We start from the raw sequence: 20,002 nt of genomic DNA, 5'->3' as shown, positions 1-20,002 counted from the left end.
TTTAATGATAAATCAAATTAACATATAGAAATGTCATAAGTCCATCACTGAATATAATATACATATATCTATATATACACGTATGTATATATATATGTACGTTGTATATAAGCGTAAAAAAAAAAGAGACAAAAAAAAAGAAAAAGATAAGAGAGAGAGAGAGAGAGAGAGAGAGAGAGGAAAATACGTAGAAACGCACAATGGAACATTTGAAAGAGATAAAAAATTGAACTTAACCCTATCTTGTACGTTTCCAACTGTAAAATGAAATAAAAGTGTTGTTGTTTTTTTTTCTAACAAAAAAAAAAAAAAAAGTAATGGTATATTAACCTTAGGGTTGAGGATAGAAGTAGCAACAACCAAATGTTCCTGAAGTCCTTTGTATCCCAGGGACGACGACGAAAAACGATCCCCTCGTGGCGACACCGCGACGAACAACGTACGAGCTTCTTCATACACATTTAAACACACTTAAAACGTTATATTCACTGTATCTCACTGATATTTCTTCTTTACTTCTTTACTTTTCTTCTTCTTCTTTTTTTCTTTACTTCCTTCGACACTAAAAAGACCAAAAAAAAAAAAAGAAAAATCCTTTTTCTATTTCCCTTAGATATAAATTCGTACAATTTATCTTCTCTTTCTTTGACTTAACCTCTCAAAATCAGACATGTGTAACGTGAACTTTATTTTATTTTACTTTATTTTACTTTTTTTTTATTGTTTTCAAATTCTTCTTTAATTCGAACTTTCGATGGATAAATATATGTATATATATATATATCTTCTTTTTTTTTCTCCCTTTTTTCCCCGACAACGACGACGACGACGACTATTTTAATAATAATAATAAAAATAATAATAATGACAGGTGATCCAAACTGTTAAAGAGAGAGGAGATGAGAAAAAAGCACACACACGCGAAATTAAATCACACGTCGAAAGGCCGTTCGTCGTGTTCTTCTACGTTCGCGACCGTCAGCTGCCTCTCACGGAGATCATAGACCAGCTGTGTTTTTGTTCGACCATTTGGGTAAACCGCGCATGCGCATTACCGCCCGACCGCCATCTTTACTTTACTACGGAGTCAAATCATTCGACGCGCCAAATTTGATTATACATTTATCATTGCGTTGTTCTTTTTCTTTTTCTTTTTTTTAACTTTTGCTTTTATTTTTACTTTGTATCACATTTAATTGTAATAAAGGAAATCGAAAATGGATAATAGTATATTTTATAAATAAAACAAATTCGATATATCGATATGTATCAATATGTTATTACAAAAGATATTATTTTTCGATATGTTACGTTTCCTTTTATTTTAATTTTATATAAAATTGTTATATAAATGTTATGTTATTCCTCTGTTAATCTTTAATCTGAATTTTCTTAAAATAATTATCGACAATTAATTTATTTTTAATTGTTTCGAACGTCTCGATGGTAATCTTCGTTCCATTTCTATTTAATTGTTTAAAATTTTATTGTTAGAAATATGAAAGTGTGACTAATTTATAAAGTGCAAGTAATCAATAATGAGAAAAAAAAATAGTCTCGACGAGATGAAAAAAAAAATCGGGCCCCTCCGGGATTTGAACCCGGGACCTCCTGCACCCAAAGCAGGAATCATACCCCTAGACCAAGAGGCCTCGATGTATGGGCCTAACAATTTAATGTAGAAAAATCAACAGATAACTTCATATTCGTATATACATTTTATCAAATATTTAATATCTCTAATATGTTTTTATTATAAATAAAAACGAAATATGTTTTGTGTGATTTCTTTCTTTTTTCTCCCGTTATATTTTGCGACATTTCATGGTTGCACAAAGCAATTTATTTATACGATAATAAAATAGAAATTAATAATAGAAACAATGTATCAACTGTGATATACAATATTTACAGAATGTGTTTTATACAATCAAAAATTCGTCAGAATAAAAAAGCTAATAAACAATTCTAAAAAGTACTAATAATGTTTAAATAAAAACAGATTAATATGTTACAATTACCCCTTGTCTATCTTCACAATTAACTTCCAATTATTGTTCGTACGATTGATAATAATTCTAACGTATGGTAATGAATTTAAATCAAATTACAATTGTGTTTGTAAACCGTAATATGAAATAATAAAGGAATTCGTATTCGCATGTAAGCAAACAATGTTTGAAATAATTGAAACAACGCTTACCAGTTGAAAACGAATTGAACAGATCAAATATTTGATCATTATTCTTAGCCAGACAATAAATTCTCTTAATAAACCAAAAATAATTATTATAAATTCAATTAACATATTCATATTGAAAAAATCTATCACTAATCTATTCCTACACTCGCAGAAAATCAAGATGATGGTAATACTTATTACCGTCTGATATTTTAATTCCGTTTAAGTACTGACAGATGTCGCTAGACGATAATATGAGAAATAACTGACTTACCAACCTTTATCATCGATAAAAAATCACGTCTACAATGCAATGAAAAGTGCATTTCTGATAAAACGATAAAATTGATATTATTTATAACAAAATGTTATCAATATCTACAATATTATTATAACTTTCATTAGAACAATTAAAACACACAGAGATATTTATGTTTAACAAACTTTTTTGTTTGCGTCAATGTATATATGTATTTTTTTTAATATTATTAATTTTGTCATTTTTTTTTATCAAAATCTATGTAACTAAAAATACTACGAGTTTAATATAAGTTCTGTAAAGTTAGCTCCATGAAATATAATACCATTTCATAGTTTTCTCTTTTATACAGTTTGCCAGGGCAATTATTTCACATCTTTCTGTGTAAAGATTCCAATGGAAACCAGAAGGACATTTTCGAAGAACCAAATCGCCGTCTTTGCAAATATAAAAATTTTCGCAAGAGCAGATATGAGGATAAGTGGAACCGTTTGGAGCACAAACAGAGCCAGGTATTGGTTCGGGGAAAGGTTCCCTGGAAGGTTCGGAAGTTTCAGGGGTGGGTTTTGGGAGAGATTCAGTAGAAAGTTTAGTAGAAGGTTTGGTAGGTGATTGTGTCGAAGGTTTATCTGAAGGTTTGTTGGATGGTTCTGGGGAAGATTCAAGAGAAGGTTCTGGGGGAGATTCAGGAGAGGGTTCTGGGGGAGATTCGGTTGAAGATTCTCTGGGAGGTTCGGAAGTTTCAGGGGAGGGTTCTGGGGGAGATTCAGTAGAAGGTTTAGTAGAAGGTTTGGTAGGTGATTGTGTCGAAGGTTTATCTGAAGGTTTGTTGGATGGTTCTGGGGAAGATTCAGGAGAAGGTTCTGGAGGAGATTCAGGAGAGGATTCTGGGGGAGATTCGGTGGAAGATTCTCTGGGAGGTTCGGAAGTTTCAGGGGAGGGTTCTGGGGGAGATTCAGTAGAAGGTTTAGTAGAAGGTTTGGTAGGTGATTGTGTCGAAGGATTATCTGAAGGTTTGTTGGATGGTTCTGGAGGAGATTCAGAAGAAGGTTCTGAAGGAGATTCAGTGGAAGATTCTCTGGGAGGTTCGGAAGTTTCAGGAGAGGGTTCTGGGGGAGATTCAGTAGAAGGTTTAGTAGAAGGTTTGGTAGGTGATTGTGTCGAAGGTTTATCTGAAGGTTTGTTGGATGGTTCTGGAGGAGATTCAGAAGAAGGTTCTGAAGGAGATTCAGTGGAAGATTCTCTGGGAGGTTCGGAAGTTTCAGGAGAGGGTTCTGAGGGAGATTCAGTAGAAGGTTTGGTAGAAGGTTTGGTAGGTGATTGTGTCGAAGGTTTATCTGAAGGTTTGTTGGATGGTTCTGGAGGAGATTCAGGAGAAGGTTCTGAAGGAGATTCAGTGGAAGATTCTCTGGGAGGTTCGGAAGTTTCAGGGGAGGGTTCTGAGGGAGATTCAGTAGAAGGTTTGGTAGAAGATTCTGTCGGAGTTTTATCCGAAGATTCGGTGGAAGGTTCTTTGGAAGGTTCAGAAGTTTCATTGGAAGGTTCTGGGGGAGATTTGGTAGATGGTTTAGTAGAAGGTTTGGTAGGTGATTGTGTCGAAGGTTTATCTGAAGGTTTGATGGATGGTTCTGGAGGAGATTCAGAAGAAGGTTCTGGGGAAGATTCAGAAGAAGGTTCTGGGGAAGATTCAGGAGAGGGTTCTGGGGGAGATTCGGTGGAAGATTCTCTGGGAGGTTCGGAAGTTTCAGGGGTGGGTTCTGGGGGAGATTCAGTAGAAGGTTTGGTAGAAGATTCAGTCGGAGTCTTATCCGAAGATTCGGTGGAAGCTTCTCTGGAAGGTTCAGAAGTTTCATTGGAAGGTTCTGGGGGAGATTTGGTAGATGGTTCATTGGATGATTTTGTGGAAGATTCGGTAGAAGGTTCATTGGAAGATTCTAAGGAAGATTCTGAGGAAGATTCTGAGGAAGATTCATTAGAAGATTCATTAGAAGATTCTGTCGAAGGTTTGTTTGAAGGTTCAGCAGAAGGTTTAAGGGAAGTTGTGGAAAATTCGGTGACAGGGTTTGACGTAGTACCATAAGATTTACACCCAGCATTCTTTGGATAGTCACAAACTTGTAGCTTTGGATTGAAGTGCAGTTTATCTCCCTTACTGTTCATTAATGGACAATCCATTTCTATTTTCTCGCCATCAAAACATTTGTAGAATTTAGTGCAGTCTGATTCGTGAGCCAAGTGGACAGTATAGTCAGGAGAATCTTCTTCAGGGCATTCCGTTGGTATTGGTGTTATGACAGTGTCACCAGCCATAACTATGGCTAATGTTGATACCAATATAGTGACTATTATATACCATTTTTCTAAAATTTATTCAAAGATGTTGTAAACAAATTATGCACTTTTAATTTGGACAATTATTATGAACATGTGTATTTCGTTTGAATTTAAAATGATTCTTACCTTTCATCGTGAGCTTTGAAATTATTTGACTTTTTGGTCTTGACTGTGTGTTTTTTTCTGAACGAATTCAATTGCAATACTGTCAAGATCAAGTTGCATTGACGACTTTTAAAGATCTACAAAATTCTTATCACCTTTTTTTTTTCACATCATGCATATTTTATACTCTTATCTAATCTACCTGCATATTTATCAATTTTTTGTTTTGTTTTGTTTCAATCTCTCGTTTTTTTCCCAGAATACAAAAAGACAGATATGTTCTTAGGTTTTTTGTATTTGCATTATTTCACATGCACGTTACAATGTAATCGATCAAAAGATATGTACAAACACAATGTATGAAACAATAACGCAATGATTTCTAATTAAATTCTTTTATTTAAGCTTGAATATTAATTCAGCTTAATAAAAGATTACTTTCTCGTGTCACAATAATTCATTTTTTATCAAGTAACATGCATCCAATAATGTTTTTTTCTTCTTCTCATTATTCATTTGTCTTTAAAATGTCATCGAAAATATTTGTTAAGAAAGTCATTAGATATCACTAATAGTTTAAATTGAAAATTAGAAATCGTAGCTACGAGTTAATTTGCAAAAGTATTATGAAATATTTGATCTTATACTTGCATGTATGAAATGTTCAAATGCAACAATTATCTGGGAATGAAGAAAAGAAGAGACCTCACCACTTAATTGTAACTCAATAAGGCAACTATCAAACTACTAAGTTATTTAATAATTAGTTATTAATTAACAGTTAATTTACTTATTAATATATTACTCATCAATAATTTTTTCTTTTATAATATATTAATTACAGATGATCATCGTTGGATTAATCATCTACTTTGTTTGATTTTCTTCTACTACTAAAAAGCAAACCGGAGGATGGGGGTAGTCTACCTGGCCATATTCACCTGATTAATTAGGGTAATGTCGGTTCATTATTTAATTGGAAATAACGTTAAAAGGTATGGTGTATAATAACACAGCTTACAATCTCTTTATTATCGTAACACACATATAACGCTATCATTGTATCTCGTATCGGTGTACAACTTCGATTGTTCGCACATTTAACAAAAATAATTTCAATTATAAATTGATCATAAAAAATTGTCTACGATACTTAATCAAATCGAAGCTATTGGATACAACGAATGGTATTGCGTTATTTTCTATTTATATATATATATATATACATATGCATGTGTATAATAGGTAAGATTACCTTTATAATTTGAGTTATTACTCATGAGTGTTGTTTTTTCTTTTCTTTTTCATCCAATTGACGATATGATAAGATTTTTTATTTTTTTAATCATAACATCTCTTGACGTCTTAATTATAATATGCTTGACTCGAAGTATCTTTCATTCTTTTTATTTTTCTTTTGACAGGAGTGTTATTAACGATTCCACGAAGACAATCGGTTGGTTGTTTGGTTGGTTGGTTGGTTGATTGGTTGGTTGGTTGACAGGAAAAATCTGTCTGTGATAAAAAACGTAGAAAAATGTGAAATATCTTATTTTACGATGATAACATTTGTCATTGCTTGCACATCGATTTGATTTTTTCTTCTTCTTCTTCTTATTATTATTATTATTAATTTATTAATACAAATAAACAGCTGTGGAACTTTTTTGGTTTCTTCTTTTTTTTTTTTTTTTTTCTATTTATCAAATGCACATCGTAAATTTTACACGCATCATTTGTGTAATAATATTTAAACGTTAACATTACATTTGTTATTACGATGGATTAAAAATATGACATTTATTTAGTTTTGTCGATACATCATTTTTAATAATAATAATAATTTAAAAAAATGGGGGAAGGAGGGAATTTAAATGCTATTACGATTTCTATTGTTTTTTTTTTTCAAGCACTGTACTTTTGTGACTAATTTACTTTAATTATTATTTTAAGCGTAAATATCACTTTTGCACTTTGCGATTAATAGTACAAACATTTGTAATATATTATATATATATTTATATATTATATTTTTTTTATTTTTAATCGTAACATTTAATACGTATTATTTGTCAATTACAGATTGGTACTATGGTAGGAAAATCGAGAAATCGATTATCGATTTTATTTAACGAATATTAGAAATATTATTATACAAGTGCACTTGTGCTGATGTATTCTGCAATGTTTTGTTTATTCTCCCAATGCTAAACAAATATTTATTTATTTTTGTTTTTTTTTTTTTTTTTTCTTTTAAATTTTCCACTCAATGACATTTCCCATTTATTTTTTTTTTCTGGTGCTTTTGCTATATATATATATATACATTTATTGTAAAATTATTTAAATGTTATTTATTTTTATTTCTTTTTTTCAATTTCCACTCAATGAAATTTCATATTTGTTTTTATTATTATTTTTTTTTCTAATTTTTCTGATGCTTTTATTATTTATATATATATATATATATATATTGTAAAATTGTTTAAATGTTCCGGCAGTGAACGAGCTTTTGCAGACCAGCGTCTATAATACCCCGCACAATCAAATTAATTTTAATTATTTATTTAAAATATTATTTACGAATAATAATAACATTTGACGAAATCAACATTTGTTTGAAAACATTGTTCCAATTATATTACGATTATTCACGAAATTAGAATACATAATATTGGTTAAATAGAATTCTAATTAGATTTTTGGTTTTGATCATCGATGCAATTGCAAACGTGTTTTTAAATCATAAACAAATGTATCGTCGTTAAGATATGTTTTCTAATTCTTTTGTTAAATATTTGTATACCGCACAAGTGATTCTCTTTCGTACATTTCATTCCAAAAAAAAAAAAAAAAAAAAAAAAAAATAACGACGATATTTTTTGTTGAAAATTACAAATGATTTACGTAAAAATAATTAATTTCACAATGAGTTGAGAACCAAAAAAAAAAAAAAAAAGAAATTAAAATCATTTCTCAAATAATACGAAATGATTTATCTAATTAACACACACACACACACACACACTCTCTCTCACATATTCACACGCGTAACGTTAAACACGGTATTCTCGTAGAAAATGTTTTTATCACACATTTTGTTTGTTTTGTTTTCTTTTCTTTTCAGTTGCACATTTGCACAATTCTACCTGCAAAATGCAAAAGTTGTTGTTTTTTTTTCTTTTTTTTTTTTCCATAATTTTTTTTCTTCTCTTTCACAGTTCTTCTTCTCCTACTCTTCGTACGATTATTCATCTTGATTTATTTGTTTGTTTGTTGTTGTTGTTTTTTTTTGTCATAGATATATCAATAGAATTATGATAACGATGAATCTACGCATCCATCATAGGAGTAATCGTAGCTGGTGTAGTCATTTGATGATCGTTCGTAGTATCATTTGGCATTAATGATATGTTAATACCAGAAGTATTTTCTTGTAATGAATTTGAACCAATGGTTTTGTTAACCGGTGGTATGTAACTCCACCATGCAAGGAAAAAGAACAACAGGGATGCAGCTTTGCCAATGAATGCCAATGCTAACATGTAACTGTAACATATGAGCAATAATTAATTTTAAAAAAATACAAAGGATTGATTCTATTTTTTATTTTAATTTTTATGTCTTTCGTGTATTGACAAATTGGTTTCTATCAAAAAGATCACTTTAACTTGTCCAACAACATTTTTATGGCTATTGCATGAGTATGCAAAGTGGTAAAACACGTCAGGGGTGGGTGGGGGTTTCATTTTTATGTTCTTTCCTCGTGAGAGTTGTAAAACTACTAGTAAATATTTTCAATAAAACCAAAATGAAAACAAAAATATAATATAAAAAAATAAATATATATTTTTAAAAATTATTACTTACTAATTGTTAAAATAAAAATTCTATTAAATATGTTAATTAATTAATAAAATATCATATACCTGCTCATGTAATAATTGTCATAAACGAGACATGCGCCTCTTCCATCGCAATTTTCTTGCCATAATATGCAAGTTTCATCGATTAATGTACCAAATACCATTGGTGCTGGTATCGTACCTAAAATTCTAACCTTTATCCATTGTATACCAAGTGCAAATGATCTTTGATCGTCACGTACGACTCTTAACGTTGACGACAACGCTGGCATCGTACAAAGAAACGTAACGAACATGTTGCAAAATGCTAACACCACGAATAACCATAAATAAGAACACGTGCTTGTACAGGTTGTATTTATAGCCTCGTATGTGATGTTCTCGTTGTTTATATTAGTCGTCCAATTTTTGTTGCTAGATTGTATGCAACTACAATCTGCGTACACCTATATATCATTAGAAAAATAAATGATAGTTTTTTTCTTTTTTTTTTTGTTGTTGTTGTTATTTTTAATTTGACGTCAAATATTGAAATAATATTAGAGTGAATTTAAAATGTTCGTAAGTTGTATTGTGTTGAAATTTTCTTTGGAAACTGCATAATAGATTGTTTTTTCTTTTTTTTGCTAAGATTTAGTTTGCAAATATTAATAAAAAAAGAAAAAAATCTCACGAACTTTTATTGCACCCTAATATATTATTTTTTTTTCTGTAACGCGATTCGATCGAATTATATTATTATTAGAATGAAATATATATAAAATATGTGATATTAAATAATTAATAGATATTTTTATAATTATGATATACTTTGACGTCGTTCATCAATATTTCTTGATAACATCCAGCGTGGCAGGGTGAATAATAAGTAACACCATCGATACCACAAATAGGATTAAATTCCGATCTGGTACATCCGCAGGCAACGTTACAATTATCTTCCAAAGATAACGATTTTCTGAAATGTAGGTGATATATAAATATACATACATATTTCTATTATTTACAAAAAAAAAGAAAAAAGAAGACAATTATTTTATAAATATATGAAAGAGGGAAAGAAAGACCAAAAAAAAAAAAAAAGATAAAAAAACCATTTTTTATTTCAAAAATATGCAACGTGACCCGAATGAAGTAAAAGAGTGGGGCTCCTCCCCTCTTCTTCTTGAGGTGATAGTGGTGGTGGTGGGAAGGGGGGGGGGGGTAATTTTATTACAAGTATCTCTTGTAAACGATTAATGAAAACGACAACCCCCTCTCTCCTCACTCTCTCTCTCTCTCCCCCCCTCTCTTTCTCACTCTTTCGTACGTCGTAGTAAATCTTAATCGAATTTATGACGTTGAAGATCCAATAATCGGTGTATTTTATTTAAAAGGTCGCGTCGTCGCGATTTTCTCTTGAAATGGGACCCGAGGGAGGGAGGGAGGTAGGAAGGGGGGGGGAGGGCAGGGGTTTGGAGTGGGATGAAGGGTCTCCTTCCAAAATCGATTTTATAACGACGGCCCTGTCTTCTTCTCTGTGTGTGTGTGTGTGTTTGTGTGCGCGCTATTCCGGAAAATTTGATGCGACGTTTTACTTTTAGCATAGCGGATAAATAAAATTACGTTGATGTTCGTATGGGGATGGGGGTGGGGGTGGAGGGTAGAGAGTAGGGGTAGGGAAGACGGACAGAAAAATTTTCACGGTCTGAAAATGCGACTGAACTTATTACATATATATATATATATATATATTTGGAAGTGTTACACTTTTTCGATACAACCGAGTGAAAAATTTCCAATAACAGAAATAACACCTTGGTTATAAATAAATAAAAGAATAAATGTGTGAAACAAAAAAAAATAATAATAAAGGTTAACTCGGCTATCGATTAGAATTATTATTATTATTATTATTATTTGTTCTATATATATATTTTTTTTTATCTGCTTCTTAGGAGTTTGAAATTAACAAAAATAATGCGTGATTATATATAACTAAAAAAATAAATAAAAAAATAACTAAAAGAATAAATAATATAAAATAAAATAAAATAAAAAAAAATAAAAAAGGTTAACTTTACAATCGTTTAAAATTATTATTATTATTATTATTATCTGCTTCTAAGGAGTTTGAAATTAACCAAAATACTGCGTGATTATAAATAACTAAAAAAAATAAATAAAATTAACAAAAATATATATATATACATAAAAAAAGGTGAACTCTGGAATCAATTAGAATTATTATTATTATTATTTGTTCTTGTTCTTCTTCTTCTTTTTTTTTTTTTTTTAAAGTTGAAAATAATTACAAAGTATACTTACTTAGTGATAGCATGATAGGGTACGGTGAGTCCAGCAAAATTCAAATTAGGACAGCTCAATGCGAAACAAAGGGTAAACACAATACACGCTGCAGTTGATAATAAACAAAATTTCAATATACCAGAACAAGACAAATTTAAACGTTTTATCAAATAACCACCGAGAAACGTGCCACCACCGCCAGCGGGTACGGTAACCAATCCTGAAACAAAAGGGGACGAGAAAGTATAGTGTGTCGTTTTACTTGACAAAAAAAAAAACAAAAAAAAAAGAAGGAAGCTCAAAAAAACGTCCCTTATTCTCTCATCATTCTCTGTCTCTTTCTTTTTGGCTTTGACAACTGGGGTGGTGGTGATCAAGGTAGTAGGATAGCGGGGTTGAAAAAAAAAAAAAAACCCATGTGAGTTATAATAGCGTTTTGATCGGTCGTCTCGATATAAAAATTGCTGTGCTTTTGCAGTTGACGCGTTTTGGTTTCAAACAAGAAGAACAGAAAAAAAAACAGAAAAGGGGGAAAGGGATTACGAGGATCGTCCTGCAAATGTTGCGAGTTTTTTTTTCTATGGAAAAGGTGGGGGAAGGAAAAATAAGACAAAAAAGGGTAACTGCAGAAAATACAACAACAACAACAACAAAAAACTGTATATTCACCCATCAATAACGCGGCTGAACTGGCGCTGACGCTAAATTGATTTTCGATCAGTTTAGGTAGGAAAGCAGCAAAACCGGCTATAAGCAAACCCTCGCTGGCACCGGCCAAGTTCAACATGAAGAATGCAGGATTTGTTAACAATTCTGTCATAGCGCGTGGTAATTCGCGTATTTTCGAAAATGCCTCACCACCGGGTTCCCTTGACGTAGATTTGTTTGGTTTAACGTGTGCCTCTGATACCCTTTCTTTGGCCAATTCTTCTGAACCTGTAAAGAAAGGAGAAAAGAAAAAAAAAAAAAAAGAAAGAAAGCAAACATCTCAAATCTCAAATCGAAAATGTCACCTATGTGTTATAGATTACTGTTTTCTTTTTTATTTTTTTTTTATTTTCATCACGAGGATCACTTTTTTTTTATCCCGATTGAAGTTAGGTAAGGTATGAGATTGAAGAATTATTTCCTGACAGATAAAGAATTATTAACAAAAGAAATAACACACACAGATTGTGGTCTAAAAAAATCAAAGAATGAAACAAAACAAAACAAAAAGTGATCCTTGTCGTGTAAATGGTTTTGTGGAAAAATTTGTCGTCGTACCAGGTAATGCTGCAGGAAACGCCAGAAGCGGTATCGCGATAACAAAGCAAATAACTGCAGCTGCCAGAAAACCTATCCACCATGCACCTACCCAAACGTTGCTATCCGGAGTTAATCCAATTCTGCAATCATATGATTTTTGTTACTTTTTTTTATTCCTTTGCTACTGTCCTTCTCTACGTATAATCTGTATCCTGTGTATATGTATCTGTGTCTGTGTATTTGTTTTTCTTTTTTTGTACATTTCTTCTTTACCACAAAATCCTTCGTTTTACATCGGGTCGGGGTACCGATAGGGGATTATAGGATTTTAGAGGACATTTACAGGAAAATGGAAGGAGAAGAAGAGGAGGAAGGAGGAGGAACAGTAGGAGGAAGAGGAGAATGAGGAGAATGATAAGGACGAAAAAGGAGTAATCGATAAATCGTAGTCGTATAGGCAAAGAACACATTTCCTGTCGTTTGAGTTTCGCTTGGCTTCTCCAACTAATTACTACGAACAGTAGCTACGCACTCTCTGTGATCTTCCATTGACAAAGAAACCAAGAGAAAAGGATAGAAATAAAACAGAGAGAGAGAGAGAGAGAGAGAGAGAGAGAAAGAAAGATATCCTGTTATTTATTTCGATACCAGTCGAATTTCTTTATAGGTTTCTATCTCGATAATTTAGCCTCGATAAGATCCCAGCAATTTTCTGTAACCGTAATTACTATCATTCTATATATATATATATATATTTTCTTTATATATAAAAAATTCAGTGTCACATTGTTGGTTTCCAATAAACTTCGAAATTACTGAACCGATCTTAATGAAATTTTTTTTTCTTTTTTAATTTTGTATAATTTTTTTTAACTTAGAATATTGGATAATTTTCTATTTTTTTTTTTTTTATTGCTAATTTAAAGATTTATTATATATTTATAGGTTATATAGGTCTTTAGATACTGTAATTTTTCAATAGAAGATGGTGTTGTATTATAATTAAAATTATTTTGATAGTCAAATTATAACACACAAAATAATACCACAATTACGATGGTATATATAAAATAATAATTACACAAAAAAAAAAAAAAAATATATATATATATATATAAAAAGCAAGGTTAGTTATATTTTTTATATCCTAAAATATATTTATTTATAATATAAATAAATATAAATAAATATAAATAAATAAATAAATAAATAAATGTATTATACTATTTCTTTTGTATAATTTTTTTATTTTTTGGTCTTCTTCCATTCACCGTATTATTTTTTGTCTCGTACATCACCGGTAAGATGAGAATATTGCGTTGAAATTCTAATACACGAGAGAAAGAGAGAGAGAGAGAGAGAGAGAAAGAGAAAAAGATACACAGTAGTGGAATACGAAAGTAGAAAAAAGACAGGAAATACTAGGAGAAAGTATTCAAAAGGTGATAGTAGTGGTAAGTCCTATAAGGAATGCTCGAAGGCTCGAATACATTGCTGATGTTGGCCCAGTAATAGTAGGAAAAGGTATACCCATCACCCATCCACCCACTCTCTCTCCCTTTCTCTCTCTCTCTCTCTCTCTCTCTCTCTTTCCCATCTGTTAAAGTTCCCGTGAAACTTTTCATTTGCCTGCGAAATTAAACGTGGCAACGTGTACACTTAACGATAGCCCACAAGAGAGAAAAAAGGGTATTATATTTCCTTTTCTACCAAGACTTTTCTTCATTTCCATCATCATCCCTTTTTCCTTTCCCCCCTCCCCCTCCCCCTCTCACCTGAACCACCCTTTTTCTACACTTTCGTTCCTTGGGCCACAGTTTTCGAGAAATATCAAAGAATTTACTTAGTTGTTATTTCTTGTGATTTCACACAATTGTTTCGTTCATGTTACAAAAATTATTATGTCAATGTGTTAAAAAAAATTTTTTCTTTTTTTTTTTTATATCTCGTTTTCATTTCGTTAAATAAAATCCAAAAAAAAAAAAAAAAAAAAAAACATAGGCGTGAAAAATATCAAACGATCACTTTCACGAATCGTATGACTTTACGATAATTTTCAGTTGGAAACTTTCCAACGTAAGCTACTTAAAAGATATATTCCAGATTTTTACGATATATAGATACATATATATATAGAGCGTGCTATAAATATCTTAACCGGTTAACGTATTGGAATTTATTATTATTTTGTCTTTTTTTAAACAAGTATTTAGAATGATTTTTAATTTCGTTAAAACCACGTAAACAAGTTGATTGATTGATCGATCGATCGTTTTGTGAAAGTATTCAATCATTTTTGCGAAATCTAATTTTTTATTTTTGAATAATAATTTTATTTTTATATCGTGTCTCAAGGTTATAACATCACCTTCTCTTTTCCAATATTATATTAATAATACTAACGTAATCGGAGAATTAATGCGAACATCGTTTTGATCAATTTGCACGAGTTTCTTTCATTTTAATATTATACTCGATGATTCGAAGTTAAAACTTAAATATCAACAAAGTGAAAAACAACTAAAACAACTCATCTAGTAACTTCGAATAAAAAACTTCTTCAAATTCGTTCCTAGATAGAGTTTCCACGTTTCCCCTAGAACCATAGAGATACATATATGTGTATACAATTTCACAAACGTAAAACTAGGAAATAATCTGTCGAGAACTATGAAACCCATAAGCAGTTTTCATTTTGGCCCGTTCACCCAATGGTTAAGACCACTTTTTTTTTTTTCTTTTTTCACCCTCTCCCCCCCCCTTATTATTCGCAGTCAGTATACTCATCCATTTTATCATCTTTTACCATAATAATTTCTTGCTTGAAAAGTTTTCCAACGTGGAGAGACAACGAATTTTAAAACTCACGTACTGTGAAACTTTAAAAACTTATTAGAACCAACCAGAGATTTACGATGGATCTTCTTTTACACATACCAAATTGTATTCTAACTATAAGTATAATAATTTATAAATAATATAATATATATATATATATATATATTTTTGTTCTCAAATTAATAATTAATAATAAAACAAAAATCAAACACATTGTATTTAAATTTACGAGTAATAAAAAAATAAAAAAGTAAAAAAATAAAAAAAGAAAGAAAGAGACAGAAAGGAAGTTGAAATTGTTGGTAACACATTCACACACACACATGAAAATACGTGTATGTATATATATATATATACCTTTACTTCAGGTTTTATAAACGATATTTATAATACATGTCGGAAATCCTTTGAAGCAAGGAATAAAACGATTCACGGCACGTGGCTTCTGTAAACTTTTCGTCTTTCAATGATTCGTTGCTAGACTGTATTTCAAAGAAAACCACCACCACCACCACCCCCACCCCCCATCTTCACCAATTGTCGTCGTCCCTTCCATTCACGCGTTTACCGTTCTTTAATAAATATTTTTAAAAAATAATCTCATACAGGGTTCTACAAAGGTTCACCATTCTCATTCATTTATATTTTGTAAATAATATTTCCCGACGTGATTTAATATTTAAACGTCATATAAATACAAAAATATAATTATACAAGGTTCTATCAAAATCGAAAACCATTTTATAGTTCATTTGGTACTTAAGAATTTATTTAATAATTCTCAATTTTTACGATATCATTTAAAAATAGAAAATATTTACAACAAACCGTTATAAAACTCGTGATTAATTTGTTTAACATTTCCGTAAAACGTTCAATTCCATTAGCCACAATGTTAAATAATTACTACGATTATTTCAACAAATTTTATTTAAAATACCAAAAAGTTAGGTAAGGGACAAAAAAAAAATAAAAGGGGCCACGTTGTCGTCAAACGATTGACCATTAATTCAATTCTCACGTAACATCGTGTTACACAGAATGACTCAACGATAACGTCGAGAGAAACGATGGGAAGTAAACAAAAAAAAAAAAAAAAAGAAAAGAAAAGTGAAAATAAAAAGAAAAAGAAAAAAGAAAGAAAAAAAAATATGGGCAGGGGGATAAAGTGAGAGGGTGGTAGTCGTGGGGGGAGATGAGAGAAGAGACGATTCGAAGGGGGGTTTTCGATGAAGGGCTAAACGATGAGAGTACGAAGGGTCGGGGTGGGGTGGGGTAGAAAGCCGAATAGACAAATGGAACTTGATTGTGTCCTAAGTGTTGTCAACAGGGGGAAGGGAGGGAGAAGGTGGGGGATGAACTGACAGTTTTGAAGGGGTAACATCACCGTCATCGTCAAACATTGGCTCACCGCTTGACATTTTCCCCATGAGAAGAGAGAGAGCGGGGGGGGGAGGAGGAGGAGGAGATATAATATATCCATTGGGATTACATGCACTATTAATCTCGGCCCCATTATACGCTTTAATGGTCCCTAAGGGATATTATTTATAACGGTGCGTATTCTCACGTCTCACGGTCGTGTCTTTGCATTTTTAGATACGTTTATCTGTGACGTAAAAATTAAAGATTCCACCGACCGACCAACAATAATTACTCGTCCAATCACGAACGAGTTCTTCAAAGGATTTTTCATTTCTGTGTGTACATTTTATACAAATTTTGTCAATCAAATATCATTTAATTCTCTTGTCGATGTTGTTTACATTAAATAATATTTCATTTAAACGATTAATAATTAATAATAATTATTAATATAATATACTCTCGATAAAATATTATCATTTTCTCATTCGTAATCATGAAACAGGTGTATAATCTGCTGAATGTGTGTGTCTCTGTGTCTATGTGTGATTTCCCAACCTCCGACAAAATAACCGAATTAATGTGCCCAAAATATTCGTCGTTTATTTGCGTACCCACCAACAGTTCCGGTGGTGGTGGTTGGTTGTGTTGTTACTACTAACATTAATTCGTTGAAATATTCGACACCTATGTTGCACATGTGTATTCTTCCGTCTCGTTTTATCTCGTACGCGTTTAAAAAGTTGATATGCAAGGGTTGACAGGAGGAAACGTTTACGTATGGGTGTTGGGTGTTGGGTGTTGGGAGGTGGGAAGTGGTGGTACATTCTGGTGCACGAGAACGGATAGATCGAAACGAACTGCCGATAAATCCTCGAGAGAATTTAATAAAGTTGCCCTGTCGTCCGACTAAACATACCACCACCCCCTCCTCCTCCTCCTACTCCTCCTGTAGCAGCTTTTTTGGAAAATGTTAAAGAACGCGAAAAACGTTTATCGTGGCAAACTGAAGGTGACAAATATCGATGGAACATCTATCTCGGTTATACACCTATTTGTTTTACTCATTTTTTATAATGTGCTAAAATATGTGCTAATAATTATAAAAATGTTATAAAAGTACAAATTTACAAAAAAAAAAAAGAAAAAATAAATGAGTTTATTAGTAGTTATTTTAAATCATATTATTTCAAATTAAATTAATTAAATGTAATAATATATAATTTAATATTGTCACCAAAGTGAATTTGCTATATATAATGTTTGTTATTTCAATATTATATAAAATTTATTTAGTGTTGAAATGTAATCCTTTTAAATGTCTCGACAACACTTTTATAATTATGGTTACATAAAAAGTTATTCAATATAATGATTATACTGTAAATATATTTATCAATATAATTATATTATTAACTATAAGATAAAAAGTACACGATTACTTACGTGGTAGGATCGATGATTATAAAATCAGTATAAAGTTTTAAAAGTTCACCACCAATCACGTATCCCAATGCTGGTCCTATCACAGCCATTGTGTAATAGATACCTGTACAAAGTATTTTTGATTTACATTAAAATAACCATTCACACACTCACACACACAGATCAGATCAGATCAGACTGATCATATCTTCAATACTTCGTCAAATATTTTTTTAACAATTATCTCACCCAAATATACAGAAGACATTTTTTTCGATACATTTTCATCCAAATAAGTTACACCAAGTGTATAAAAGGGTGCTGCACCTGCACCATGTAATAATTGTGCAACTAAAAATATAATTAAGTACATTCCGCTATAAGGTTCTTGTTGATCATCAACTTGTCCATTGATATCACTGCAGGATACCTGAAACTTAAATTCACAACATTCTAACTTCCTTTAACGTGATCCTATTGACACGTCAAAAAGAACCTAACTTACTGAACGAGTAGAAACGTTATTAGCTTTTTGACATATGTTTTCAGATTGTTGACCACCTCTATAAGGGCCAATTAGGTAATGTGGGGATGCAAATAATAAACTTCCTAAACCTAAGACTAGAACCCCAACACCGATGTATCTAAAAACATTTTCAATATATATATATATATATATATATGCAATAATTTATAATATTTTTCTAATATTCCACCAATCAAATTTGATTGAACTAATATACATTTTTGAATCATTGTTTGCAATAAGAATAAAAATAAAATAATATTATCACCTAAAGGTAATTTTTAATTGTCAAATATAGGTAAGGTGAAAAAAATTAATACTTTTATGATAATCATTCGTGATTAACTATTATTGATTATTAATACGAATGTGTAAAACGAATATGATAAAAAAAAAAAAAAAAAACGGGATGTATGTTATGAAAGTATTTAAATGCATCATAAACATTTATGACAGTTTATCACTGACCTTGGTTTTGATGCTTTAGAACGACCACCTAAATAACTGACAGGTACGAGTAAAAGAAAACTCGCAATGTCATATCCACCTGCTATCAATCCGGTTTGAGATGACCTAAGTCCAAATCTCCTTTCAATAGTTGTTATCACTACATTAACAAATCCGTTTACGACCATACCTAAAAAAAAAAAAAAAATAACCCAAAAAGAAGAAGAAGAAGAAAAGAAGCATCCGTTTCGCATTATAGTATTCAATGGTATTTGCTAAGAAGAAGAAGAAGAAGAAGAAGAAGAAAAAATGTTCCTAAGCTCGATCGTTTATGCATGCCAACGTAAAACTTATGCTTATACTACTACTACTATTACACTATCACCTATCCTAGATAGATATACGTGTGAGAAAAATTATTCTTAGTGAATTTTAATATATCTATCTATCCTACTTTTTAGTACTTTTTATACTTTCATATCCTTTTTTTTCTTCTTCTTCTTCTTCTTTTCTTTACCTTTCGTATTTTTTTTTTGTTTTTTTTTTTTTTTTTACTAGATGGAATAACGATTAAGTTTTAAGGATTGAAAAAAGTAGTTGGATAAGTAAATGTAAGGTATTCGATTCTAAGATGCGAGCTTTAACGTTTCTTAAATCTACGATAAAACGTTTACCACCGATTTGACGAGAGGTATGTCCTTGAAAAAGAGAAAGAGAAAGAAATAGAAAGAAAGAAGAAGAAAATGAAAAAGAAGTTTTTCATCCATGGAAGAGAGAAAAAACAAATTTCCCTTTTTTCTGGTAACTTTAGTGAAAAAAGTATCTCCATAGTAGAACTTACGACTAAGGATGAGAAATGCAGTTAGCAAACGATTGATTTGTAAATGTGTGCAAGGTAAAGAAGAAGGAAGAAAAGGAGGAGAAGGAGGAGGAGAGTTTTGCGTTAGATTCCCAAGAGTTTTCCAATGTTTACCTGTTGGAACCCGATCATCGTCTCTAGACGAACGAACGAATCAAACTATCTACTTCCAATTTCTTTTCATGGAAGGGTATACAGTGAAATGAAATTTACCCCATAAAAAAAAAATTCTGACATATATTATCCTATCATTTTTTTT

The 20,002-nt window shown here is 31.2% G+C and overlaps 3 protein-coding genes and 1 non-coding gene across 12 annotated transcripts in view; all 4 read right to left on the bottom strand.

Annotated features, from left to right (window-relative positions):
* Positions 1-1,030, bottom strand: part of LOC107070067 (Organic anion transporting polypeptide 30B) — a 52,937-nt gene extending 51,907 nt beyond the window's left edge. The window contains exon 1 of one of the 2 annotated variants that reach the window (XM_089171985.1): positions 331-1,030. The gene's annotated coding sequence lies outside the window, so the exon portion shown is untranslated. The remainder of the gene's footprint in view (positions 1-330) is intronic. The other variant, XM_015327914.2, reaches the window with a different exon arrangement.
* A 351-nt stretch (positions 1,031-1,381) lies between these two features.
* On the bottom strand, positions 1,382-5,746 carry LOC107070074 (uncharacterized). Its single transcript, XM_015327933.2, has 2 exons — positions 4,902-5,746; positions 1,382-4,801 (listed from the first exon to the last, which is right to left on the bottom strand). Exons 1-2 carry the CDS (start codon positions 4,906-4,908, stop codon positions 2,745-2,747), a joined length of 2,064 nt encoding a protein of 687 aa, XP_015183419.2. The 5' UTR covers positions 4,909-5,746; the 3' UTR covers positions 1,382-2,744.
* TRNAP-UGG (transfer RNA proline (anticodon UGG)) lies at positions 1,581-1,652 on the bottom strand. The gene has a single exon. It is a non-coding gene; the product is annotated as a tRNA-Pro (tRNA).
* Positions 5,747-5,883: 137 nt separating the features above from the next.
* The window catches only part of Oatp26F (Organic anion transporting polypeptide 26F), a 49,577-nt gene continuing 35,458 nt past the window's right edge, over positions 5,884-20,002 (bottom strand). For 7 of the 8 annotated variants that reach the window (XM_015327923.2, XM_089172332.1, XM_089172333.1 and 4 more), the window contains exons 4-13: positions 18,906-19,074; positions 18,417-18,555; positions 18,161-18,347; positions 17,933-18,035; positions 12,302-12,423; positions 11,705-11,971; positions 11,054-11,255; positions 9,557-9,704; positions 8,810-9,192; positions 5,884-8,429 (exon numbers count right to left, since the gene is read on the bottom strand). In XM_015327923.2, the coding sequence (XP_015183409.2) occupies positions 8,213-8,429; positions 8,810-9,192; positions 9,557-9,704; positions 11,054-11,255; positions 11,705-11,971; positions 12,302-12,423; positions 17,933-18,035; positions 18,161-18,347; positions 18,417-18,555; positions 18,906-19,074 (1,937 nt within the window). In that variant the 3' untranslated portion in view covers positions 5,884-8,212. The remainder of the gene's footprint in view (positions 8,430-8,809; positions 9,193-9,556; positions 9,705-11,053; positions 11,256-11,704; positions 11,972-12,301; positions 12,424-17,932; positions 18,036-18,160; positions 18,348-18,416; positions 18,556-18,905; positions 19,075-20,002) is intronic. The other variant, XM_015327924.2, reaches the window with a different exon arrangement.

Source organism: Polistes dominula, unplaced genomic scaffold (genome assembly GCF_049000335.1).
Source record: "Polistes dominula isolate Pdom_NZ unplaced genomic scaffold, Pdom_raw_medaka contig_73, whole genome shotgun sequence".
Classification (NCBI taxonomy): Eukaryota; Metazoa; Arthropoda; class Insecta; order Hymenoptera; family Vespidae; genus Polistes; species Polistes dominula.
The sequence above is the reverse complement of the archived record's forward strand: the minus strand, read 5'-3'. Positions and strand labels throughout refer to the sequence as shown.